We start from the raw sequence: 24,608 nt of genomic DNA, 5'->3' as shown, positions 1-24,608 counted from the left end.
TTGCACTGCATTAAGCACTGGGATGTTTCATTAGGAGAAGTGCACTTAAAGATATGATAAATCCATTTACAGCTGGAATAGAGCAGACATTTCTCCAAATGATCTAAACTGTGCAATTTGACCACAGATAAAGAAAGAAAAGAAAGATCATGCACGTGATGTATAAAATTAACAAAAAGATATGAATTGGTGATGATGGTAAAACAAGATCTGATCACAAAATGACCATAAAAGACTTGTATTTGAGCTTCATTTTCAAAACTGTGATTTTGTCAAAAAGATATAAATATAATTCAGGTTTTTAAATGTTCTAAAACAAAATCTACTTTCACAAATTGCATCCTGGCATTATTTTGCGCCCTCCCTGTTAAGGAGCTGGACGTCGGCCACCAACATTTCAAATGGGCCCTGAGCCACAGAGTTAGACAACGTAGGTGTTGGTCTGTAAGTCTGGCCCCTACTGTATGTAGGGGAAGGGGCTACTTTAACACACCTCTAACCTAATGTACTCAAGATAAACTGTTGAATTAAAGTTTTTACACAAATTGAGAATATTGCATTGCATTTTGTCCCCTCAGTAGGACTGGATATTGTAACATATGAAGAGGTGGAATCAAAAAGTACATAAAAGCATCTGACTGTAGTTATGAAATTACATTTTAAACATATTTTAGTCCTGGAAAAAGCTATTTCCACTGCTTCTTCAACAGTATCTCATAAATGGTGCTTGAAATAGTTGTGCTACTCAGCTTCAGGTTGATTTGTCTGGTCTGTGGCGTCCCTTAGAGGCAACTGTCGGTACTGCAGCTAGAACAGACCATGCAAAAGGTCAGTTGCCCCCCTGTGGCAAGAAATGATTAATTAAAAAGGATTTAAATGTATATACTCAACATTTAAACACTGTAGGTTTAAATATTAAAATTATACAGTAAATCTGAAAGTTCATGAACAATTTAACTGCAGTGAATTATCACCCAGGACTATTTCAGTTGCAGAGTATCGACTTCTAAAAAACCAAACGTGTTTGTGTATGAAGCTGCAACAAGAGAGAAGTGGACGACAGTATTGAAATGCTATTTTATTAAATATGCTTTAAGTTTCCAATAATAACAATATGAAGAACAACCAGCCAAACAAACACTTGATAGTTTTAAATGTATGATTTTTATTAACTGTATGGTCATGCAAAAATCCAGCATCCAATTGAAACTCAAAGAGTAGACATATGTAGCCCCTTCAGTATAAGGTTACAATGCAATAAACTGACTCATAAAGGGGCACACACAAGCTAAGGCTTTGACTAATCTTTTATGCATTTTAATGTGAGATAACATCACTTGATTTCGTCAGACAGAGCCATTTCATAACCTTGAGGATGCAAGTAACATAGATTTCCATTTCTTTATCAAGTAAACAGTGAAAAATTACCAGAAAGTAGACATGCATATTTCTTCCATTTGTAAAACTGCATATATAGTGTTGCTGTTGTTGAAGATTGTGGTGTTTGATTTTCCTTTGTCATTGTTTTGTTTTAAGCATCTCAAGAATCTTTTGGTTCCATCACTCCAGTCAGGTCATGTTTTTATTCTGATATATTAGACATTTGCCAAAGTAGATGAACTACGCAGCTTTTTGCTTTTCGTTTTTCAAACATCTCTATAAAGTTTAAAATTCAAATTTATATGAAGCTAAACATCAGAAAACAACTTGAGACTGATCCTTCTCTTGTAGCCAGCTGCTGCCTTATGTATAAACTTTATATTTGGTCTTGTGTCGTAAAAACAACAGAGAAGCTAACATTTGATATATTACTATATTTCAAAAATGCAATATATTACAGTACCCTGGATCTCAGAGACATGGGTTTAATTTTCAATGAATTTATGTGATTTCAGTTGATATCCAGGAGATAATTTTTTTTTTTTTTTCCCAGGATGGAAAACCTCACACACCTAATTCTGCAAATGTATTTTCTTTTAACCTGAAGAGAGAAAAATACCTGGAGTAAAAAAAAAATAAAATCTGATATGCGAATGCAGCTGCACTTAAATCTGAACTTTCAGTGATAAAATGTCACAATGATTATGTTGTTTCTTTGCCTCCCTGCACTTCACAATAAGAGGATTCAATTTTATGAGCAAGGTGTACTTCAGGATAAAACTTCAACAGGATACTGGAACTAATTATTTGTTTTTTAAAGCGTAAAAAATATGTTTTGAACAAAGATCAATCTGTGAAATAGAAACTACAAAGAAACAAGTGGCATACTGTATGAGAAAGAAGTGACTTAAATCTATGTTGCAACGCTGGTTTCTGCTGTTCAGCTTCATATTTAACAAAACTGCTGATTTTAACTTTGATCAAATACTTTGGCAGAAGGAGTTTGCATCTGTCGTTTCCTTCAGATCAGTTTCAACTCTTTGATTCAAACATTTACCAGGACTGTGGCGACACACACTCTAACACAATGAAAGAAAAAAGCATCTTGTCTTATCAGATCAGATGAGATCAGATCGGTGGCATCAACAGACAGACAACGGGGGCCGGCGGCCACAGCACAAACAGAACTACTTAGAGCCATAAAAAACATCACATAGTTTCAGTACTGGTTTTTTAACAACGCATCATCGTCATGGTGCAAAAGTGTGTGTGTGGGGGTGTGTGGGTACTGAGGAGGAGAGGGAGGGGGGCACAGTTTTCATGGCATGTCAGATATGTCACAGCACTCAGAGAGAGAAGCACAGGTGGTCGATACAGTAGGATGGGGGCCGGGGGATTCACAACAATATTTCAAAATCTGCTCGACTGTGTCAGTGCACGTATGTATACGTAGACATGATATGTGATGATTCGAAGCATTAAAGTGTGGTTTTTCTGCCACCACAGATACTATACTAGCAGAGACGCCACTAAAGGCCTCGTCCCTCCGCCGGTACAAAGTCACACACACTCACAAAGTTTTATACGACACAGTGGAAAAAAAACAAAAAAACACACACAGTGCTGCAAAGTTTCAACCACTGACACAGAGATATGGTTTTGTCCTCCTTAAAGGGAGAGTCACTGACCTCATGTGCTTATACTGTATGATGTTGTGGATTTCAATATTTAAATCAGCCACCGAAGAGTAATTAAGTGTTTTTTTTGCCCCACGTTTGTGTGTTAATCAGTGTGTGAGGGAACAAACAAACCAAAAAAAGAAAACACAAGGGTTGTGGCAGTCGAAGCCTCTGTCAGTTTCAACCCCCCATTTTTTTTTTTATAGTTCTGGCTTAAACAACTGATAAGAATCCAAACATCAAAACACTAACAGCTACGACATTTACAACAGAAACTGGGACAAAAGGGACTGAAAATCCATTGATTGCCATCAGCGAAGGTCCCACAACCCTTGAGCTGGCAGAGCCCACTTCCCATGATGCCTCTTTTTTTCATCTTCTTCTTTTTTGTGTCCAATCCCTCAGCTGCATTCCCTTTTTAAAAATTTTCATGCTTTTTTTTTTTAACACTAGTGCCAGGACTTCACACAGAAGTACAGCAAGCCAAGACGGACAATATACACAACTTTTTAAAGAACACAATCAAACAAGAGACAGGCATAAGGGTGACATCATCATCGTGATCTTCATCGTCATCGTCACACACGGTATGGTGCTACTAGAGACAGCGATGGGGCTGGTTAGAGAAGGTCACAAGAGTAACAGATGTGCAGAGAGTGAGAGGCAGGAATGATGGAAGTAAACGGGCAGAGGTAGGGGCGGGGTGGAGGGGGGGTGGGAGGGGAAAAGGTTCTGGCGAGCGTAACCCTGAAGTTGCAGAAAGGTTCACTCCCTCAGAAGAGCGAACGCAAAACAGCATCGAGTCTTAAGTGTCTGTGCAGAAACAGTACAGGCCATTAGACAGTTCACATAAAAAACAAGCTTCACACCAAAATGGATTCAAAGTAAAGTGAAAAGTCGACGTGAGGGTGGTTTTTTTCCCCCCGTGCTTTTAACAATAGGTAGTTCACAGATGTGAGGAGCTTTAGACTTGGACCGATGGCGCCTCCTAATGTTCTACTGCAAACACTGCAGGGCAGACAAGGTGGACGCCCTCTGCAACTTCAGGATGAGCTGGCCTGGACGTTTGTGTCTAAAGCTCAAGAGAGGCTCAACCCTTAAGGTCTGGAGCACTGTGACCTTGAGTGTGTGTTTGTGTTCATGTGTGTGTGTGTGTGTGTATGCATGAGCATGCATGGCGTGTGCATGTGCATGTGCATGCATGGTATGTGTTTGTATTTACACCTCGGGACCTCAACGCAGAAAAAAAGAAAACACCCCACACTCTCATGCTGAGCTCCCCCTCCCTTCACCCTGAAAGAAAATCACAACCCCTCCCTCCCCCTTTTTTTTAACCTCAATATAAATATCTATGTATACACAACTCTGTTAAATAAAATCCCGCTTTTCGATTAAAAATGATTCTTTTTCAACACAAAATACTTTAAAATACATCATTCAGGAGATAAAAATCAAACAGCTTAATAACACATAATACAAAAAGACACAAAATAAAAATAAAGGTCCCTTCAGTAACATATCACATGGTCTTCAACCCCCTTTTTAAAACGTTGTGTGCAGATGCTCAGACCTGACACTTAAAACGGGCGTTTACTCTGATATTATGTTGATATTAGTTACTCCTGTTCCCAGAAACCCACCTACATTTACCTGTTAACTGTAAAACAAACAATACTTCTATTAAAGTCGACATTCTGCTGTTGCTGCTGCAAGTTTCCCACTTATTCACCACCCAACCCCCCCCCGTAGCTATATGTGTGAAGTGTACTTGTTTTTCTGTTGTTATATATATATCTATATATATATATTTATATTTTAAAAACATGTTAATACTTTTCCAGACAGCAGACAAAAAACAAAGATGGGGAAATAAAGGCCATGGGAGAGAAGGACCAGGTCAGCACCACCCCTGTGTTGCCACCAGAAGCATGCACCACCTGCAAAGAGGGGGGCGACGTCAGCCGAGCCCCAACATCATCTAGCTAAGGTTGGACTGGATTGGTGTTGGTCAGTCATTCAGTCGAGCTTTTGATATATGTTTTTTTTTTGTTTGTTTTTGATTTTTGTTTGGTTGGTTTGTTTTTGTTTTATTATTGTAATGTAATTTTCCCCCTCTTTTGTGTTTTTACAACTTTCCAAGCAGCCTCGTCCCCGGCCAGGATCCAGGTACCAATCCAACCACGGAGAGTAAATGCTCCAAACAGCTTTAGAGATCAGGCAAAGCTGAGGGAGGAAGAAGAACGAGGGGTTAGTGTGCGAGTCGGCTTTAACTCAGACTTAATGATGTGCAGCGTTGTTTTCAGCCTGATGAGTCTCCTCTGTCCATGGAGAGTTGTGTTCTTGATCATTAGCCTAATCGGTGTCCCCAAAGCTGCTCTGCTCTGATTGTGTTGAGCAAGTTTCATTCACAAAAACCTCAAACATGTGTCATGAAGAATAATTTCACATGTAGAAGAAAAGGTTGACTTGATGTCATTTATATGGACCTAGAGTCCACAAAAAAATCTGAAAACTGGATTTCAAATTATCTTAAAAAAAAGGGGGGAAAAAATTTAAAGCTTATAAACTCATGGGTACACACTTTTAAACATTATTCAAAACTTAATTCATAATTTATAAAGCATTGAACCTACATTGATACTGATTAATGTAAGTTATAAACATGGTTAGAAATGTTTAACTCTCCATTAATTAGCTCATCTATACTGGGTTTAATGATTGGGGTATTTTCATACTAAATAAATGATGCATTCAACATTTATAACCTAAGTCTTACATCAATCAGGAATAAGAATAAACTATTTAGACATACATTTATGCAGCACTTAACATACTGTGCAGCAATTTAGACTTGAACTAATTCTTAATGTCTGTTAGCAAATGTTTTATTATAGATGGTCTTATTAATCCAATGTTGAATAATTATAACTGTTTATAAATTACTTACTGATTAGTATCAAAGTAGGAAGAATGCTTAGCAGATGATAAAATACATAACTAAGACTTCATAATGTGTAGTTATTATAAAGTGTAACCACAGTAGGATCTGCAGTAGCTTTGTTTGTGGTCTATTTGTCTTTTATTACAGACACTTGACTGTTTCACCTTCAGTGAACTTGTTGTCTCAGATTTAAAGCAGCACTGAGTGTGCGGACGGAGAGACGACAATAAAGCGTCAAGGCTACAAGCTGCGTGTCACGGCTTTAAAAAGAGAAAATGCTACACAATAAAAACCTCACAAGCGGCATAAAACTGTTATTATCCTTTCAAGCTTTAAGTGTCGCCACCTCACCTGGGCCTGAGGTGCTGGGTTCACTGCAGCGGTGCAGCCGGCGCTCCTGAGCAGTGGAAGTGCACGTTGAGCCATTTGGCGTCGCGGCGATGCCACACGCGCGTCTCCTCCGACTGACAGGAGCGCGGCCGGCCCTGGGTGTCCATGTACTGCGTCAGGCGGATGTAGGCGATGCAGGCGGCGTCCTCACCGATCAGATGCACGTGAGGGTTGAGGATGGTGGTGTGCACCGGCTTACTGTTTTTACTCAGCACTGTGGGACCGATATCGTAGAGATCATAGAGAAGTAAAGGTCAGCCGTTTGTTACTGGACTAAAATAATTAACTACACTTGGACATATTATAACTGCTATTGGCAACACGTGTTGACATCTCAAATTGACATTAAATGCATCCTTTTCATATACTATGTCTTTGAAATTTATGAACATTTCTTATCTCTGCCGCCCCTATACGTACGTATATAATCGATTTCTCAATGGATGAAAGGAAATCTGCGATGATTAATTCATACATCTGATAATCAATTTAATGATTTCTCAGCAAAATATGCACATGATTCACTCCTCTCTTCCTCAAGAACCATTTTGTCTAGATTTGACCTAATAATTTGTCCCAATGCAGATTTTACCTGTTTCTTGAACTCATATTATCACACACAATAACTGAACTGTGTCACAGTGTGTCTGTAAATTCAAGGACAACCACCAGTACTTAAGATTGTTTTACAAATCTGCACACAAAACTGCACATACGATTCTCAAAGTAGAACTTGTGGAAGTCCATGCCCTCCACCAGGTTTCCAAGAGCTTCTGGCTCAAAAGAAGTGAGTCCAGGGTCACAGATTCTTCTGTCAAAGCAAAACACAACCAAAAATAAACACACTGGCTTTTTTCTGTTACTGAAATGTGTTGAATCTGCATTTATCCTGCAGGTGAAGTGTGATGTGAGCTAAATGATGCAGAACAGGTGACATGACTTTGAGCTTTTGTCCTAGAGCTGAACCTAAAGTGAAGTGATGTGTGTGTTGAATAAGAATAAAAGTTTCTTTGTGGTAAATGTTTCACAAACTTACGTGTAAGCTTCAAAATCCCCGTTGTTGATGGCTTCGATCAGTTGCTCTGTCATCTTGATTATCTCCTGTTTACGAGCTGAAGAGAAAGGGAAGGACAGACAGAGGGGGAGGAGGAGGCGGAGGAGGGATGACCGGAGGAGGTTTAAGTCAGAGATCATTTGGAGGTTGAACATGCAAATACCACCGATGCCTTCACTGACTCTCACTGTCTTTACAAGGCTGAAAACCTTTGACATTTGAAATAAGCTCATCACATGGGAGGCTGCCGAAATAATGACAGTGACATTTGAAGTCGGACTGTACAATACACACTACACACTCCACTCCACGTGAGTGAGGAAAGAAAAAAGGAAACACTCGTCTTGACCGACACACACAAATCCAAACCACTACAATCCACCAATGGGAAAAAAGTCCAGTTTAAAGTCATATCTGCACCAAATACACCAGAAACCGTGAGAGTGAGAATCAGGAGTCAAGAAAACTGACGTACACAACACCAGAGAAGCACAAACTGCAAACACACTCCAGGGTTCACACCTGGATGAACAACTTTTTTTTTTTCACTCATGTGCAGCTGCTGAGCCTGGAGAGCGACACACACCTGCATCTGACCGTGTTCATAGAGTCTTCAAAAGACGCCGATTTATCAGGTGACACAGCCACAGACGTTCAAGCAGACCATATGAACACTGCTTCAGGAGCCTTTGCACAAGCACCACACGACCTGCCTGACACTTACTCTGCTGCAGGCTGCTGCTGCCACCGCCGCCGCCTGTGAGCGGCGTCAGAGGCGACTCTGGTTGAGGACAGGAGCTCTGAGCTGGACTGGTCTGAGCTACAGGGACTGTGGGGCTGCTAACAGCCTCCTGCAGGGGCCCAGCTGCACGCAGGTACAAGTCATCCCAGTGAAATAAAGTTATATTTAGCAAAGCTTAGAAGCCGAGGAGCCTGTTTACATCCATTTACAAGACATTTAATATAATTTATCCTGCACAAAGTACATAAATCTGATATAACAGGTAAAACTACACATTAAGTTTCATATCAAAATACTAATGATTATGAATGAGTCTTAAAACAGGCCGTGGATATACACCAATCAATCACAACAATAAAAACTGTTAATAAATGTTTATATGGCTAAATCAGTTATGGCTGATCGGTGTATATCAAGTGTTTAGTGATTGCAGGAAATGAGGAGACACTCAGTTTTAGAGGACACAGAGGAAGAGTAATCTGCAACCAGGCCTGGACGCCAGTAGATGGCAGCACAGGAGGGGAAGAGTAAAAGTGAAGAGGTCAGATTTTTCCCTTTTTTCATGTTGAGGCTTTTATTTTTTATTTTTTATTCTACCATCAACATGACGTGTTTTGCTTGAAGGGAAGATTTGTTTGCTGAACATCTGTTGCTGATAAGAGGAAAGGCCAGGAGGACACAAAGGTCAGAGCTGAGAGTAAAACCAGGCAAACTGCTGCCAACTTACAGGTGAGTGGTGGGCACTGAGGAGGAGACAGGGTTGGAGTGCGTTCCTCAATAGTGCTGCACTGGCTTAACACTGCACTGTCTGTGCTAGTAGTAGATTCAGAGACAGACACTGCCGCCCCCCAATCACAAGACAAAAATACAATTACAAACTGATGCAAATGGGCAGAGAGTCCATATGTTCATCTATCTATATTAATATTTAGATTTTATGAAGATGTTATCTTCTAACTTCCATGAAAATCCATGACGTTTAATTTTGATTCAATGATTGATTGAAAAGCAGCGAATCACAACACTCATCAAGCTGGAACTAGTGAACACTTAGCAATATATTTGCTTCATAAAACGTTGCAGTTGTTGACTTATAGCCTCTTAGAAACCCTGATGGTGCACATGGATGAGCTGATGCATCTTCAAAGTGTTTTGTGTTCGAAAGAAGACAGCAGAAGTTACATTCAATCCTTTTCACTTTCATCTAAAGCGACATGAACTAAGAGCACACAGAGAAAGACAGAGGAGAAACAGGAACAACAGCCTCTCAATTGCACGTCAGTGACCATCCACTATAAGACCGAGTGCTGGTAAACCTAATGTAAAGCTGCTCAAGTAACTGGATTAACTGTTTGCTCGAAAGCTGCACGTAGCTCTGTCCTACTTCATTCAACTGAAAACAGTGAGGTGTCTTCCCTGAGCTGCAGATGACTAATTAAAGGCTTAGGTGGTGTGTGTGTGTGGTGCTGGCATGCACACTGACACACACTGACAATCAAAATGAGGCAGAGGTACCCACATATGGTCGGGCCGATGGTGAGCCTTAGATGTGTCATATTAAAGGGATGCTGTATCTAAGCCTGTGCAGATCTGGATGTAAATACTGTAAGAACAGTGCATCCTTGCTTGTACGATTAATCTCATTCTGCTTCGTGTCTCCAAGAGATCCTCACAATTGAACGGGATGAGCCAACTAACAACACACCACCATGTTGTTACTTGCACAGAGACAACAATGGAAGCAGCACTGTATGTTTCCCCATACATGCAGGGAAGAGTTTACATAAGACAGTTTGAGCCACATTTGCTTTCCCTGGACTTGCTGGACTCCCTGAAACCTCTTTCCAGTCAGCAGACATGCATTACTTCCGAGTATAAAGAGGAAAAAAGTCATTTTTAGATCTGTTGTAATACTTTTCTATCTGATCTGCAGATATAAAGTGAAGAAAAAGAGGCATGCAGAGTAGGTGAAAGTTTGACAAGTACCTTTCCTACCTTTCATCTCCTCCTCTTCTGTGTTATTACAGCTCTCCGTGGAGCCCTGTCAAACAGAATGAAAGGAGAGATGGACAGAGGAGCGGGTGGACCAAGAGAGAGACAGAGATGGATAAAGGGAGGCAAAAAGAGAAAGAGCAAGACAATTTTTTTTTTTTAAATCGTTTAAGTAAGACAGGATTGGGAAGCTTTGGCCGTATGGACACACAGACAACCTGACGGACAAATGAACGGGTGGACGACTCCCTCCCAGGAGCACAAACCAGCCAGGACAGCAGCGAAAGGGAAGCGCAGAGAGCCACACACACATCGAAGCAACAAAGTGTGTTTGTGTGAGCGTTTTGAGATCCTGTTAGTTAGTTTTAATAGGGAGGAGTGTGCAAGTGCATGTCAGCATGTAACTGCTTGTGAAAAGAGTTAGCAAGCCAGTGAGGCAACGTATTGTGAGAGAAGTGTCAATGTAAAGACAATTGTGTAAGAGCATGGGCATTTCATAATCATTCTACTATTACACAAGCTTGTGCACTAACACGGCAGTGCTAGTAGAGTGGGGGCTGCTTCCTGTTTTAGTAAAAGGCCTTAGATGAGGATTTAAAGGTATAGTATAGTGCTTGTGCTGCTGTTAGAGGCAGTGTAGGATTTTCTCTTAAATATACATGAGAAATCAGCTCTGATGTTGTATGAATCCTGAAGGGTACCACTGGAATAACTATATACTTTAACTGTGTAATCAATTCAGATCAACAGGTACAGTTGGCTGTCATCTGCGTAGAAAATATATGAGAATCAATGCAACCGAATAACTTCACCCAATAAGTTGAAGTGTTTTTTGCAAAGGGAAGGGGCCCCAGTATTGAACCTTGGGGCACCCCTGTCGATAGAGGATGTGATACGGATGTTTGTTTTTGCCATGACACATTGAAGGAGTGGCCCAGTGAGATAGGATTCAAACCAAGAAAGTACAAATACCAGGACGCTGTGGTTCACTGTGTCAAAGGCTGCTGATTGGTCCAACCAGATAAGAACTGAGGACTAAAGCTCTCATGGCTTCTACAGATATTGGCTCAAATTTAGTTTTTTCATTCATTCATTCATCAATTGGTTCTAATAAAACATGGAAAGTTTACATTTATTCCAGTGGCTTGCTACTGTCGCATCAGGAGGCAAAATAATGCTCTTTTATTTGTGTTTATTTTTATTGGGTCATGTATGAGGTATATTTAGAGAAAATCCCACAAGTTACCTGAGCATTAGTAGTGGCTAGTGGCTGGTGGCTACTGGTGGCAGAAGGAACGGCTTACCTTGGTGCCGTCAGCTGGGTTGTGTACAACAGTTGTCTGGGCTTCCTGGGGGGAGGTAGGAAACACTTTAACATGCAGGGATGGGATGGAGGGGAGAGGGGAGGAACGAGGGTGGGAGCGCCAGGGAATATCAACATATTCCATGACCACAAAGATACGACACGTGTGCGCACACCGAAACAAAGCACAGGGAGCTACGAAACAGAGGCTGTGGAGCATTTATGGTGATTAGATCGATGACTGTAGAAGTCAAGGCGCTCAGCGTGAGTCTGGACCCCATTCAACCACTGTGGGCTACAGGATCATTTTAGAGTCTCCAAAATGCATCAAAACAGCCGTGAACACAGCTAAGCACATATTCACCCACTCAGGGCCATGGCTGAGGAGGAGGAGAAGGAGGAGTCTGTGAGTGACTGCAGGTTCATGGAAGTGCGAGTGCTGGTGCTGATGGTGTTTTCATGTCACCTGGAAGTTATGGTACTTAACTTGGAAGCTCTGATATATCCAATATGGCCTTAAATAATTAAAAGTCTCCAAAGAGACATGCATTACCTCAAGTATAAAGTGAAGAAAGTCAGTGAATACTGATGCATTTCTGTACTACTGCAGCAAACACTCCAAAAACAACAATAATATGCACTCAGTTTACCATTTTATTGCCTGCACTACAGAGGGATGAACGCCTGTTCACTGAAATGTGTCTGCAGAGGAAATAAAATTGTAAACTGAGGCCAATATATTCCCATTTTTTCGCGTTTTGGAGGTGCAGCTGTCACTTTAAAAGAACACCCAGTTCACTCAGCAGAGACATGTGTGCATCACATTGAAGGGAAAGACTGATGGTTGTCACATAAATTCCCTGATTCAGCTGAAGACTTCATAAATAAATCTTACCACGCTGATTTGTTAACTTTTAATGATATCGACCACATTATAAATGTAAGGAAAATGACTAAATGCTAATAAAAGAAAATCCTCAGCTAGATTACTATAGCTAGTGAGTAAATAATCATTACTAGAAGGATTTGTAGTCAACATAGTGAGTTATTCAGAGTTATGACTACAGTATGTGATTCCTACATGGTGTAATCACTGCATTAGACGTGGTGACTGTGTGTTTGTGTAGCCACTCCTCATCCTCACCCTTGACCCTGCACACACAGAAGCATTGAGCACAATTCAAGAGCTCCAAGTACGACACTGTTTGGAAAACAAACCCACAGTGTGGTGGTTTAATCAGTCAGTCACACAATCAGGATCCTGATCCCGATCGACACTGGACCCAACATCCAAGCACTACCACCTTAGAACATGCAGCCCCATTGATGACACATTGGATTACGGGTTAATTTAATAGTTTTGGGCGTATTTTATGCCTTTAGTCTCTACAGTTGAGACACGGCAGGATGCTGTCGTTCATGGTCTTTACCCCTGAACTGCAGACCAGCCCAGCTATGGGGGAGTTTAGACTGGAAAATCTGATCGCAGTCTGAGGAATTGTTTTACTTAGCTCAATGCCTCGGTCCCAATTTTGAAAGTTTAGTATCTGGCTTCTGAGTGCAAGACTCATCAGTGGAAAAAGGTGCCATGTAGAATTTGGAGTGTAGAAAAAGAGAAGATTAATACTGCTATCAAGTCTGTAGAGTTTGTTTGGAGCAGTGTGTTAGCTTAGCTTAACACACAGACTGAAGGGGGAGGGGCAATGGAGGCTAAAGGTAAAAACAAGCACCTTTTGTTTGACTTTCATTCAATTACATATATGAACACAGGGGCTGCATCCTCATACATATAATGAGCTCTCTATTACCTGTCCACGCCAGCTCCTGTTTTACCCAGAAGTCCTCAACGTTTACAGTTCACATATTGACGAACACTTTGTAAACGCGAGCCCCGTTCTTTTCTTTTGATGTAGTACAGGTTCAGCCATTTGAGTTTTTGAGCTCTGCTTTCTAACAAATTGCAATAACCCTGCACATCTTCAAAGGCAAACCATCAAGAAAGCTCAGGTGACGCAGTCGAAACACATAAAGGAGTCACCAGGACGTGGCTGAGCTAGATTGAAGTGTCTGCTGCTGTACAGCAAAATGAAAGTCATTTGTCTACCTGTCGATGTTGTGCACTGTGTAAACGTGTCTATATATATATAAACACACACACACACACACACACACGGGGGTGTCCACAGGAGATCTGGGTAAAATGTGAGCCGGGGGAGACGCTCAAATGAAACAAGCCAGTGGTTCAATTTTTAGAGTCATCAAATCCACCGCCAACATCATAGTTTGTGTTCAGAACTGAAGCAGAGAGGCAGAGGATGGAGGACGAGCGAGAGATCGGAGTGCAGAGAAGAAGGTTTTACTCGAACGTGGGACGTGACAGAAAGGTGACGACACAGAACTAAACATTAAAAAAGATGGGAACAATGAAATGATGCCGTAGAAAGCAAGGTGAGGGGAAACCAAATATAGAGATGAGGTACCATTGGTGCTGAAGATGACATGCTGCTGTCTTTGGTGCTGCTGCTGCTTACTACACTGTTTTTACTGTTGTTTCCCTGCGACTGGGGCAAAGAAACACAACACAGAATGACTCCCACTGCTCTCGCTGGCTCTAAACCATAAAACCACCCTGTGGGAATCTTAGGTGGAAGAACACAGCCAATAAATGGCCAGTGTCATTACTGTACATATTCTAAGTGAGTGCGATTCAAAGCTGCATAACGTGCATAACGTATGTGCAGCAGTTCAATGCTAAACAGATTCTTCTAATTATCTTGTATCAATCTGCACCTCACTCACTGCCTTGTGCTTTTTAAAGGCCAAATGTTGTTGTCGTAGTCTCCTGTAGGTCTGTTGAGTACGTAGCTTCAAAGTAATTTCTTCTGTTGATCATCAGGAACTTCTACTGTAGAAACTACATTTTATCACTATTATAAACCTATGTATTGAATAACTAAAGGACTATTTGGGTTTGCAGTTGTTCCAATTTGCAAAACATTTAGAAAAAAAAAAAGTAAAAATACAGAACAGTTAGTCAGCACATGCATTTTAAGACAACGAACAAACTTTCAGATTTGATCTTAAATGATTTTTTGCAGCACTTTTGAGAAACATTACATATTTAATTACACCAATAAGTGGCAACGCAGCCAAAAAATGTGTTACAGATTCAGAGTATTATAAATATGGTCACCAGTCCAGGTCTGTGCATGCAGTGAAAGGCCTTGATGCAAGGTTTATGCCTAATTGTGGAGTGTGTGTGTGTGTGTGTGTGTGTGCATGGAGGTACGATATGTACTGTATGTTGCTATTCTAATTTTAACCTAAAGCCTGTTTTAACCCACAAAAGCATGTCAGCGTTAAACTCTTCAACAGACCCTGTTCATAGCTTTGACTGCATCTTGAAGACTTTGTCAAAACCTCAATCAAATGTTGGCTCGTCCATAAAAAAAAAAGTCCATAAACCAAAAAGATTTGATGAGCAAAAGTGTTTTCAAGACTGTTCCTATATGAAGTAAACTCATTTTCAGAATCCTGAGTTAGATTTTTTTTTAAAAAACATCTCAATAGTCTCCTACAGTGGCGACAATATATTTCACAGAGTGAACGTTTCTCTCTCAATTGCAGTCGTGCACCCTGCGACACAATATAAAAAGCATAAAGTTTAATTGAACCAAATAACAAGTTTACTGTCAGGTTCAGTGGCTGCACTCTCAGGAATTCAACTCGTGTAATGAAAGTCGTAGATTTTAAGTTCATCTGAAGCTGTGGACGTGTTTTTACAGTTTTAACAACTTCTCTCCTCTGTGGCTCAGGTTTGGAGGATGTCATTTTCAACTGAAAACTCCTCAGAGAGATGGTACTGCATTGTGGGAAATGTAGCATCTAGTGTTGTTGTTTTTTATTTAAGCTTGACCCATCCTGGCAACTAAATGTCAGGATCTGCAGCCGCTGTAACATTATTGTTTTTTATTCTGGGTCTCCAAACTTCATGAAAATGAAGGAGAGGATGGAGAGGCCAGATTTTCTATTGCTTCATTACTGATTTTGTTTCTGTTGTTGCAAACTGATCCAGTGGCTCCGTTGCACAACAGATGTGTAGATTGTCTTGAATGTGTGATGCAAACAGGAAAACAAAGTTGGAGCTGGACTCTCCCTTTAGCCTCAGGAAAACTGGAGGGGAAAGAGAAGCTTCTCGAACGTAAATCAGTATTCCCAGAAATTTAAAGAGGTGTGGACGAAGGGATTACGTCAATGAAAGATTAAGAGGAAAATGCAGGGAGGTTTTCCTGCTGTTTTTCTACGACTCTGAGATGAGCGAATGCCCCAGTGTGACTATAAAAAAGTACTTTGGCAGCCTCCGTGGCCGACTAGGAACATCTTCTAACAGAAAAACTAATGTGCAACCCTGAGACCAACCAGGAAAACTACACTTCACCCATTTTACACCGTTTTCCAGGGATGGAAAAGAGATGAAGGTCGATCTGCAGCTTTTTGAAATGTGATGTTACAGGATCAGAAATAATACGACTTTTAAGAAGTAAAATGTTCTTGATTTGTTCCTTTTGTTACAGTTATTGACTCAGAAAATACTGTTTTCATTCAGGTTTGGCTCATTTTATCAATGAGTCATCTAAAAAACATCCTGTCGGTATCAGTACTGAAACTCATTCATTAAATCAAATACCCTACAACATTATTTATTGGCCTATATTTCAGCAAGATTTCTATCAAGATAGAAAGCATCTATTTTATTTTGAAAACAAATTACTGAAATATTAAGAGTAATCTTTTTAAAAAAAATCTACATATTTTACTTTATTGCCCAATAAAAGCACTCAGTGTAATCTTGACTTGCTGTGCATAAATTTATCTTTAATACATTTTTACTGTCAAAAATGTTCCTCCATAGTTTGACACATAACTGAACTGTGTTGGTAAGAGGAGAACTTAAGGGGATTTAAAAGGCACCATCTCCAACTGTACAGTAATTGCATTTTTTTTTACTTCATTACTTTATAAGCACCACTTCTAATATTAAGTCTGTTATGCCTGAACTGCCTCTATTTAAATGGTTGGTGATTATCTGCAGGTGACCAAGACAGCTGTTTTATTTCTTAGCAGGAGAGGAGAAAAATAAATAAATCACTCAAATGAAAAATAATGACAGTACATTAAATGTACCATGACTGAAAAGAGAGGGAATGACTGTATATTGATGTGTACAGCGGGTAAATCTCCTATGATGGTCAGGGTCATAATGCCTGATTTATTCATAGGCAGATGGGTCAGACGAGGATAACTGGAAGGGGATGAGTGTGTATGTGTGTGTGTGTTTGTTATTTGTCAGGGGTTCAAATGGTTTGGTGGCGCTCATGGCAGAAGGGGATGCAGAGATGTTGGATGAAGCTGCGAAATCCAACACAAACCGGACAAGACAAAACTGTCATAGACGACGCCTCAAGCATCTCTGTCCAAAAGGCAAAAAAAAGAGAAAAGAAATTAAACGGCGAGAGCAAGGGGAGGAGGACTAGAGGGGGGAAACGACTCGGAAACAAGAAGAGAGAGACAAAGAAGGAAAAAGGAATGAAAATGACAGAGACCGAGCTCACCATCAAACAAACACTCGAGCTGGACTTCCTTTTCTGACAGACAGCAATGAAGAGGAGGAGGAAAAAAATAAAATAAAATAAGGGGTCATTGGGGAAATAAGGAACTAATCAAAATAGTAAAAGACTGAAGCTGCCAGATTGATCCCAGAAAGAGAGAAAAAGAAAACAGCTGCACAAAGCTTACACAGGAACAAGATGAGACAGAGGGATACTAAGAAGAGGGCCCCAGAAAAAAAGAAAAAAAAAGAAAGAAAGTTTCAGCTGGAAAAACAATGTATTAAAATTTAAAATATTAAAATAACGGGTTGTGCAGTTTATCTGTATAATGTATTTTTCTTTGGGTTAGTTATTATATAGGTTACTGTATGTAATTGGACTTTTATTTTTTTGGGCCTTGTTGATCATGGCACTTCACTGCATGCACTGACGCTGACAAAGTGAGCACCACGACACGATGGTGGCTCAGATCGCTGCGAATCACAGGAAAAACTGGTGGTAAGGAAACAAACAACATTTTAAAAGTGTATTATTCTTGATTATTAAGATTTTACTCTTCAATCTTCATTCACCTTTAGTTATTAACTCTCAAATATGAACGAACACCTGCTTGATTTTGTGATCAATCCTTTTCAAAATGCAACAAAATCTTTAAAGCACATTTAACAGACCTCAAAAAGCTACAGGGCAGCAGATTACAAAGTTAATTTAACTTAAATAACATACGGCTCTTCCATATGCTCATAACACCATCAATATATGTTATCACACAGTTGGGTGACAGACCAAAAGGGAGACGACAGAAGAAAGGAAGAGTAAGAAAGACAGAAACAGTAAAGTGAAAAATATAATAAAAAAAACCCACACTGGGTCAGAAAACTTACCTTCACTCCGTCCGACTTTTTGTTTAGTAAGGTTTTGCATGCTGAAAGAAAAGAGAGAGGAGACGATAAGGACCACAGACGCAGAAAAGTAAATGATGTACGAGGAACAATCATATTTTTTCTCATCATCAGGTGAAATAAAAATAATGGGACATTATTATTCCGAAATATGAATAGAAAACATGGAAATGGAAAAATCTACCATGAATCTAAAATGACTCTGACTGGGGTATGCACTTTTTTTAACCTCTTATATTCAAACTGGTTTTGATACAGAGCCCAAATTTGGAGTAAAAAAACAACAACTATAAAATATTTCTGGATTATGTCAAATGATCATATTGTAGGTTAAACCTGAGGTTATATGGTAATGATGAGAGTAGGTCAAACTGACCATAAAATAGGTTAACCCAATAAGATAGTGGGTCAATCTGTCTCTCTTTATTCATTAATCTAATCTACACATCTAAAACAAAAACAACCAATTCTATATGTTTCTTATTGAAATCAATGTGTCAGTAAAGATGTTATTATTTATTCTAGTTTTCAGATGACTTAGATGTTGGGCATGCACCTGAAAACCTGACCACAAACATCCTACAAACAACACCAACCAGGAAACCAAACAAAACAGTTCACATGCATTCATGCAGACACACATTACAGTATATACAGTCACTTCACACAGTGTTCACACTGCTTCACTTTTTGTTGTAGATTTTATTTTAAATGGATAAAACTGCCATTTTTCCTGATCAATTAAGACTCAATAACTCACAATAACAAAACAAAAACATGAAAGCATGTTGCAACATTTTTATAAATCAAAAACTCATTAACTTCTCAGTAATCTCTCATTAACTTAAGTATTTTAGCCACTGAAATAGTACTTTGTAGAAGAAAGAGGTGGATGCTTTGTGATCGAACCAATGATTGATTGATTGATTGAGTGAGTGAGTGAGCACCTGTAATGAACACAGCTAATGTGGACTCTGGATGCATATCTCAAAGATAAACAAAGCCAAGTTTCACTTTGTAATCATGGCTCACTGAGTGTAGATGTACAGCAATTTGATCCACTTAAAATTAAATCAATTGCACAATCAAGTGTGTAAAAAGTATATTAATACTTTCTGAAGACTTCTAGTAGACTTAAACTAAACAGACACAAACATATTCCCACTATATAACAACTTCCTCTCCCCCTTACCTTCCATTTACAAAGTCGGAAGGAGGGCAATGGAGAGGACGAGAAAAACATTAATGGATTTAATATCTGCATGTTAACATCTGAGCTGGAAACAGCTGTCAAGCTCTCACTTTGTGTTCAAAGGCGTTCGTTAGTCATATTCACATGGGCGGTGGGTTCATGCGACAACAGTGTCTTATCAACATGTCTGGCATGCAGCAGCCACTTCAAAGTCTTCATCTTACAAAGTGTTGCATTCCCACACAGTCAGTTTAAAGTGAGCGGAGACCTTTAAGCTCGGGACAATCCTCTGCGTAACAAAACTAACAACACAGAGACACTTGGGATCGAACACAAAGATAAACGCATCATTCACAGCGTGTCGACACAGGATCCACCTGATCGAACCCTGATTCCTGTGTGCGTGTGGCCTTTAAGCGAGCAGCCTGCCCTGCCATGTGACTGACATTTACCTGTGAAGGTTTTCAGCATGCTTCAAACAAACTGGTCTGTTCTGGACCATCAGGGTTACAGAGGCCGGTGTCAAGGGTTAAATCATATAAATGGGGATAAAATGGGGAGTGTGTGTATGTGTGTGTGTGTATGTGTGTGTGTGTGTGTGTGTGTGTGTGTGTGCGTGCTGGAGGGAATCTCAAGAACTCTCAAGTTTCCATTAAGGCTGTTATTACATAAAAGACCGTTATATAAAATATTATTAATAAGACACAGGGCCCATGTGGTAAGATAAAATATAGCCTACGTACAGTATATATGACACATCCTGTTCTCTTTAAAACTGTACCACAGGACACAGAAGTTCTATCAAGAGAAAGACGCTGCACAACATTTCAATTAAATCAAAGATCACAGTTTTCATATACAACCTCCCCTAGGAGGCGATAGTATTAATGTTACTGTGAAAAAAGGGAAATATTTTGGATTATATCAGTTTTAGATGTTTGTTTTTGTTTGATGATCGTGACGTGTGAGTTGTCTGAAGCATACTGACTGCGTTAGGTTGTTTTTTTGTTGCTTTTTTTTTTTTTTTTTTTGCTTTTGCTTTCGTCTGTTCACACAAAAACAATGGGGCAGGCAGGAGAAGAAGAAGAGGAGCAAAAAGAAAAATAGACACTGTGCATTCTGTTTATCCAGCTTCCCATGCAGGTTGGCATTCGGTTCTGTAACGCTCATCATACACATGCTCGGCTGGCCGTCAGTGCCAGAGCCATGCGGAGGGAAGGTTGCAGCGAGCACAGGCAGGCATCGACTGGGCATCAGCCACGTACTGTGGATACAAACCAATTCAGAGGAGAAAAAACTGGGAGCGATACGAAGGTCGATTGCTGGGGTGTGGATTTATGTTTGTAATATATTACAAGGTTAAAATAGTTAATGCTGCAAAAGGAGAAGATATGCAGCCAGCGGTCTTAATGCAGAGATGTGTGAACGCAGCTTGGCTCGGCGGCGGCAGCTGCAATAGCCAGAATGAGGTCAAAGGGTCAATGCTGTTGCCATTCAAAACAGGAAATTAAACAGCCAGTCCTGGAGAGCAGCTCCGTTCATTAGAGGATTATTATTATCAGGACACGCAGCAGGTCAAGAGCTCAGCTTCTATTTACGGTTTCCATTTAAATATTTGTGTTTAAACGATGACCCAGTGCAATGACCACCAATCACAAGGGGATCCATCAGTGTGCAGGCAGCAGGCAGCAGGTGGGGGTGGGGGTAGGTAGGTGGGTGTGGGTGGGTGGTTGGGGTTCAAGCAGCCCAGGACACATGCCAATAGCCCGGGCACAACGCTGGCAGTGGCCGACTCCAGCGCCGCCCCCGCCCCTTCTAGCAGACGTACCTTCCTGCGCCATTGCGGCCGTGCTGGTAGTAGCGGCAGGGCTGGTGTGCTGCCGTCCCACTATTGGACAGAGAGGGATTCAATGTGGCGACAGCGGTGGGACAAGAGGCTCACTAAAGCCTGTCAGCCTTATTTGTGTCTCTTGGTCTCTTTAAGTTGATTAGACTTGACAGTTTTTAAGGCAAGAACGGCAAAACATGATGTTTCCAGAGAGTGTTTCAGTATCGAGCATAAGAACTGATCCTGTGTCAGCCATTGAGCTGCCCACCACTCACAACAGTTTAACTTTAAAGATAAGAGTTCCTCGGTTGCAAACGCCTTTTTATTTTCATTAGATTAAAGCAAAGCAACAGACGGGAAATCTTCTCAGCACTACTAAAATACCTCCACCCTGAAATTATTAATCTCATTTCCATGGACATTGACTTGATAAACACGCCTACAGCTATGCATGAAGCAATTCAGAGGTCCGGCCCGTCTGCCTTCCCCAGTCCAGATCAATCTTGACCGGCAGAGAGCCGCTGGCCATTATCCACGAGAGCTGCTTTACTTACATGAGAGCATATAAACACAGGGCCAGTAGCATTAATGCATTAACTTGCTGGGGCCAAGGTCCAGCCCGCAAATAGGCTGTTCAATCAAAAGTGCACTATGTTTCGGTGACCAAACTGCTTACAAAGAGGAAATCCAAGCCAAACCCCTGAAGTGCGAAAACAAACCTGCAGACAGGGCTGACAAGTAAATCTGAGCAGGAATAAAAATGTGCGGTTGAGGGAACTAGATTCAGGCCAACGAAAAGAAGATCGCAGGCGCAGACAGGAAGTATAGCAGCAGAGCAGAAGCGATATGAATCATTTTACCTCGAAGATCAGGAAAAAAAGTGTTTACAACAATTAGATATAAAGATAAAACAGACTTGTTAAGGCACAAATGTAGGAGCTTCTTTGTATTGTATGAACTATCAGCAGCACTGGGCCGAATCAAACTGTGTTGTATCAATGCTGAAACTCACCTGAAAAGTTCCTGGACACCAGCATCGTCGTGAGGATAGCTCCCTACAGAGACACAGAAAACAAGCAACATTATAAGGATTTGTTTCGTGTGTGTGTGTGTGTCTATTTATGTGTAACTGTGTCCTCACTCACTTTAAGTTTCCTCCTGGCGTTGAACTTGCGGAGACACTCCACGGTCTCTTGGCGGTGCATCATGGAGGCCACGGTGGAGCGTTGCTGTACGACGTAGAGGAGAGAAAACAACACTGTAGATAAACCTGACATCAGTGTAGTTTAATGTCCATGTTGGTGGTGATTCACTATTTCACTTCAATACAACCGACTCTAAATAAAAAGAGTCCTGATATATCAAAATAATAGACAAGGACACAAAAGGCTCTATTATTTTCTCTATAAGGACACCTCAGTGGTTAATTACTGCACCCTGAGGTCAGAGGATCGACCATCAAAATATTGATGCTGCCAATACAGGTTTTTTTGAGTATTGATTTAACACCAGTAGGATCAATACCACAAAAAAAAAAGATTTATCACATAAAACACTTGTCTTAGCTCTGCATTATTTAGATATGTGCTGCAGAAAAGTGTCTTGTTTTCAAATGAATGTCCCCAGTCTTAATTAATAGAGAATAGTTTAAAAAAATTCCTCCATGTTTGGCAAATTAGGCAGACATTAATAATGCATTGTTTCCTCATTAGCTGTGCCATCTCTTACATGATACCTTAGGTGTTTCTAACAATAAAAGCTATCCATATCAATTAGATAATATTGGCAATCCCAGCCCTGGTATGGGATCAATACCAACGACAACACCAACCACACATCCCCTATTATAGCTTTACCATAACACCTGCTTTAGTAAATGTGTTTCATTCAAACCATATATGATGTCATCTAAGGTTTTGCCTCTGTGTTTAGTTGTACATCATTTTAAAACAACTACTACTGAACCACATTGTGCCCTTGCTTTGAACTGCTGTCTGCCAAAAATGAGCTGCTTAACATGATTTACTATTTTATCCGTGGGAGTGTGAGCTCCTGGTCACAGTGTCCTGCCAAAGTTTTTTCTCTACAGTATGTCAATATATGACTGCTTAACAATACAAAGAGTGAAAAATGCGTGAGTCATCATCATTATCATCTGTTTGAAGCTTGTTCGAACAATTCATCAGTATTTTACAGGCTGCAAACGGTTTCTCTTGATGTTAAAGTGTGACTTACGCAGACCCAGGGATGCTTGATGGCCTGGTCGGCAGTGATCCTTTTGGCAGGGTTAATCGTTAACATCTGATTGATCAGATTCTTGGCCTCAGGGGTCACCGTGTCCCACTCAGGAGAGGGAAACTGACAGAGGGAGATAAATGTAGAGAATGCATGTTACTGTTCATAAGCTTTCATTCATTAACATTTTAACACACATGCATACACACAAAAATGTACCTAAATGTTCATGTAAAAATCAATGATATTGATCATTTTCGGAGACATTTTGAGATTATAATGGGTGTGTATTGCATGGAATGTGAACATGATTTTTTCCACAGGTGTAGACAAACTTATCTCTCCCACAATGGGCTCAGAAAAGCAGAGAGACTTACAGAATTTGAACTATGAGCCTCAGAGAGAGGCCAGTCCCATCCAGCTGCCCCTTAACTCCAATACAAAATTTTGAGCTGATTTCAGAGAACAGCAAAAATGACTCTTTCGTTTAGCTTGTGAAGGTTTCCAAAATATGTACTCTGGAAACACCAAAAACATATCAACGTGTTCGGGAAGCTCTCTGGACACTCATGGACTGTTTCTTGTTCTGATAGGAGTGACTGTTTTGTCACAGTAAACTCAAATGTGACACCATCGCCGCAACAGAAAATCACCCTCTTTCTCCGCGTTTCTGCCTGCCTCTGCCTGGGGGGCCTCTATCGTCCTGGTAACCCCTCAAGTTACCAGAGCCACAGCTGAGACCAATTCATTGATTAACTGATATCTCTGCAGTTTATCAACTTCTGACTTTCTCCCATCCATTTATATGAAGTCTTTTTGAAACCCGACCAGACCCTGCCGGCATTTTGCTAACAGCTCTGTTGGCAAAACGCTGGCAGTTTGGCAACATTTCAGTTTTTGATATAAACACTTATCAACTTTATTTTGAAAAGTGCTTTGCAAATAAAGTTGGTATCATTTATTGTTATTACATTACACTGGAAAATCCCACCTGCAAAAAGTACAGAATGCACTGCCGCAGCATAAAGGGTGGTGCGACTGTAGGAAATGTTGCCGATTATCATTTTATAAATACACTTACAGTAATACACACTTAAAACACGCCTCATGACAGGCAGCCACCATGTCCTCTACTTACTATTGGCTGACACGATCAGATGACATGAGTCAAACATCTTTACTGTACTATACTGTACCTGTGTGTTTGTGTGTAGGGTATGTGACCTATATAGCAAAGTGAAACTTGAAACAGACCTGCTAACCACCTGGTGGAGCAGGTCACAACCCAACAAACACACACTCACATACACACACACAAGCACAGGTTGACAGCTCCTTCATATCAGTGTTCAGAGAGAGAG

At 40.5% G+C, this 24,608-nt stretch overlaps 1 protein-coding gene across 26 annotated transcripts in view; it reads right to left on the bottom strand.

The window, feature by feature from the left end:
• Positions 1 to 4,864: 4,864 nt before the first annotated feature.
• camk2g2 (calcium/calmodulin-dependent protein kinase (CaM kinase) II gamma 2) overlaps positions 4,865 to 24,608 on the bottom strand; it is a 64,474-nt gene continuing 44,730 nt past the window's right edge. Inside the window, exons 10-23 of one of the 26 annotated variants that reach the window (XM_085799533.1) lie at positions 23,248 to 23,370; positions 22,158 to 22,241; positions 22,025 to 22,067; positions 21,013 to 21,072; positions 17,975 to 18,015; positions 13,962 to 14,042; positions 11,483 to 11,527; positions 10,182 to 10,227; positions 8,914 to 9,024; positions 8,169 to 8,309; positions 7,427 to 7,502; positions 7,107 to 7,201; positions 6,352 to 6,604; positions 5,141 to 5,282 (exon numbers count right to left, since the gene is read on the bottom strand). In XM_085799533.1, the coding sequence (XP_085655659.1) occupies positions 6,372 to 6,604; positions 7,107 to 7,201; positions 7,427 to 7,502; positions 8,169 to 8,309; positions 8,914 to 9,024; positions 10,182 to 10,227; positions 11,483 to 11,527; positions 13,962 to 14,042; positions 17,975 to 18,015; positions 21,013 to 21,072; positions 22,025 to 22,067; positions 22,158 to 22,241; positions 23,248 to 23,370 (1,179 nt within the window). In that variant the 3' untranslated portion in view covers positions 5,141 to 5,282; positions 6,352 to 6,371. Of the gene's footprint in view, positions 5,283 to 6,351; positions 6,605 to 7,106; positions 7,202 to 7,426; positions 7,503 to 8,168; positions 8,310 to 8,913; positions 9,025 to 10,172; positions 10,228 to 11,482; positions 11,528 to 13,961; positions 14,043 to 17,093; positions 17,127 to 17,974; positions 18,016 to 21,012; positions 21,073 to 22,024; positions 22,068 to 22,157; positions 22,242 to 23,247; positions 23,371 to 24,608 lie in introns of all 26 variants that reach the window. The other 25 variants (XM_085799534.1, XM_085799535.1, XM_085799539.1 and 22 more) reach the window with 25 other exon arrangements.

Source organism: Trachurus japonicus, chromosome 15, assembly GCF_045865225.1.
Source record: "Trachurus japonicus isolate A0001 chromosome 15, Traja_1.0".
NCBI lineage: Eukaryota > Metazoa > Chordata > Actinopteri > Carangiformes > Carangidae > Trachurus > Trachurus japonicus.
The sequence above is the reverse complement of the archived record's forward strand: the minus strand, read 5'-3'. Positions and strand labels throughout refer to the sequence as shown.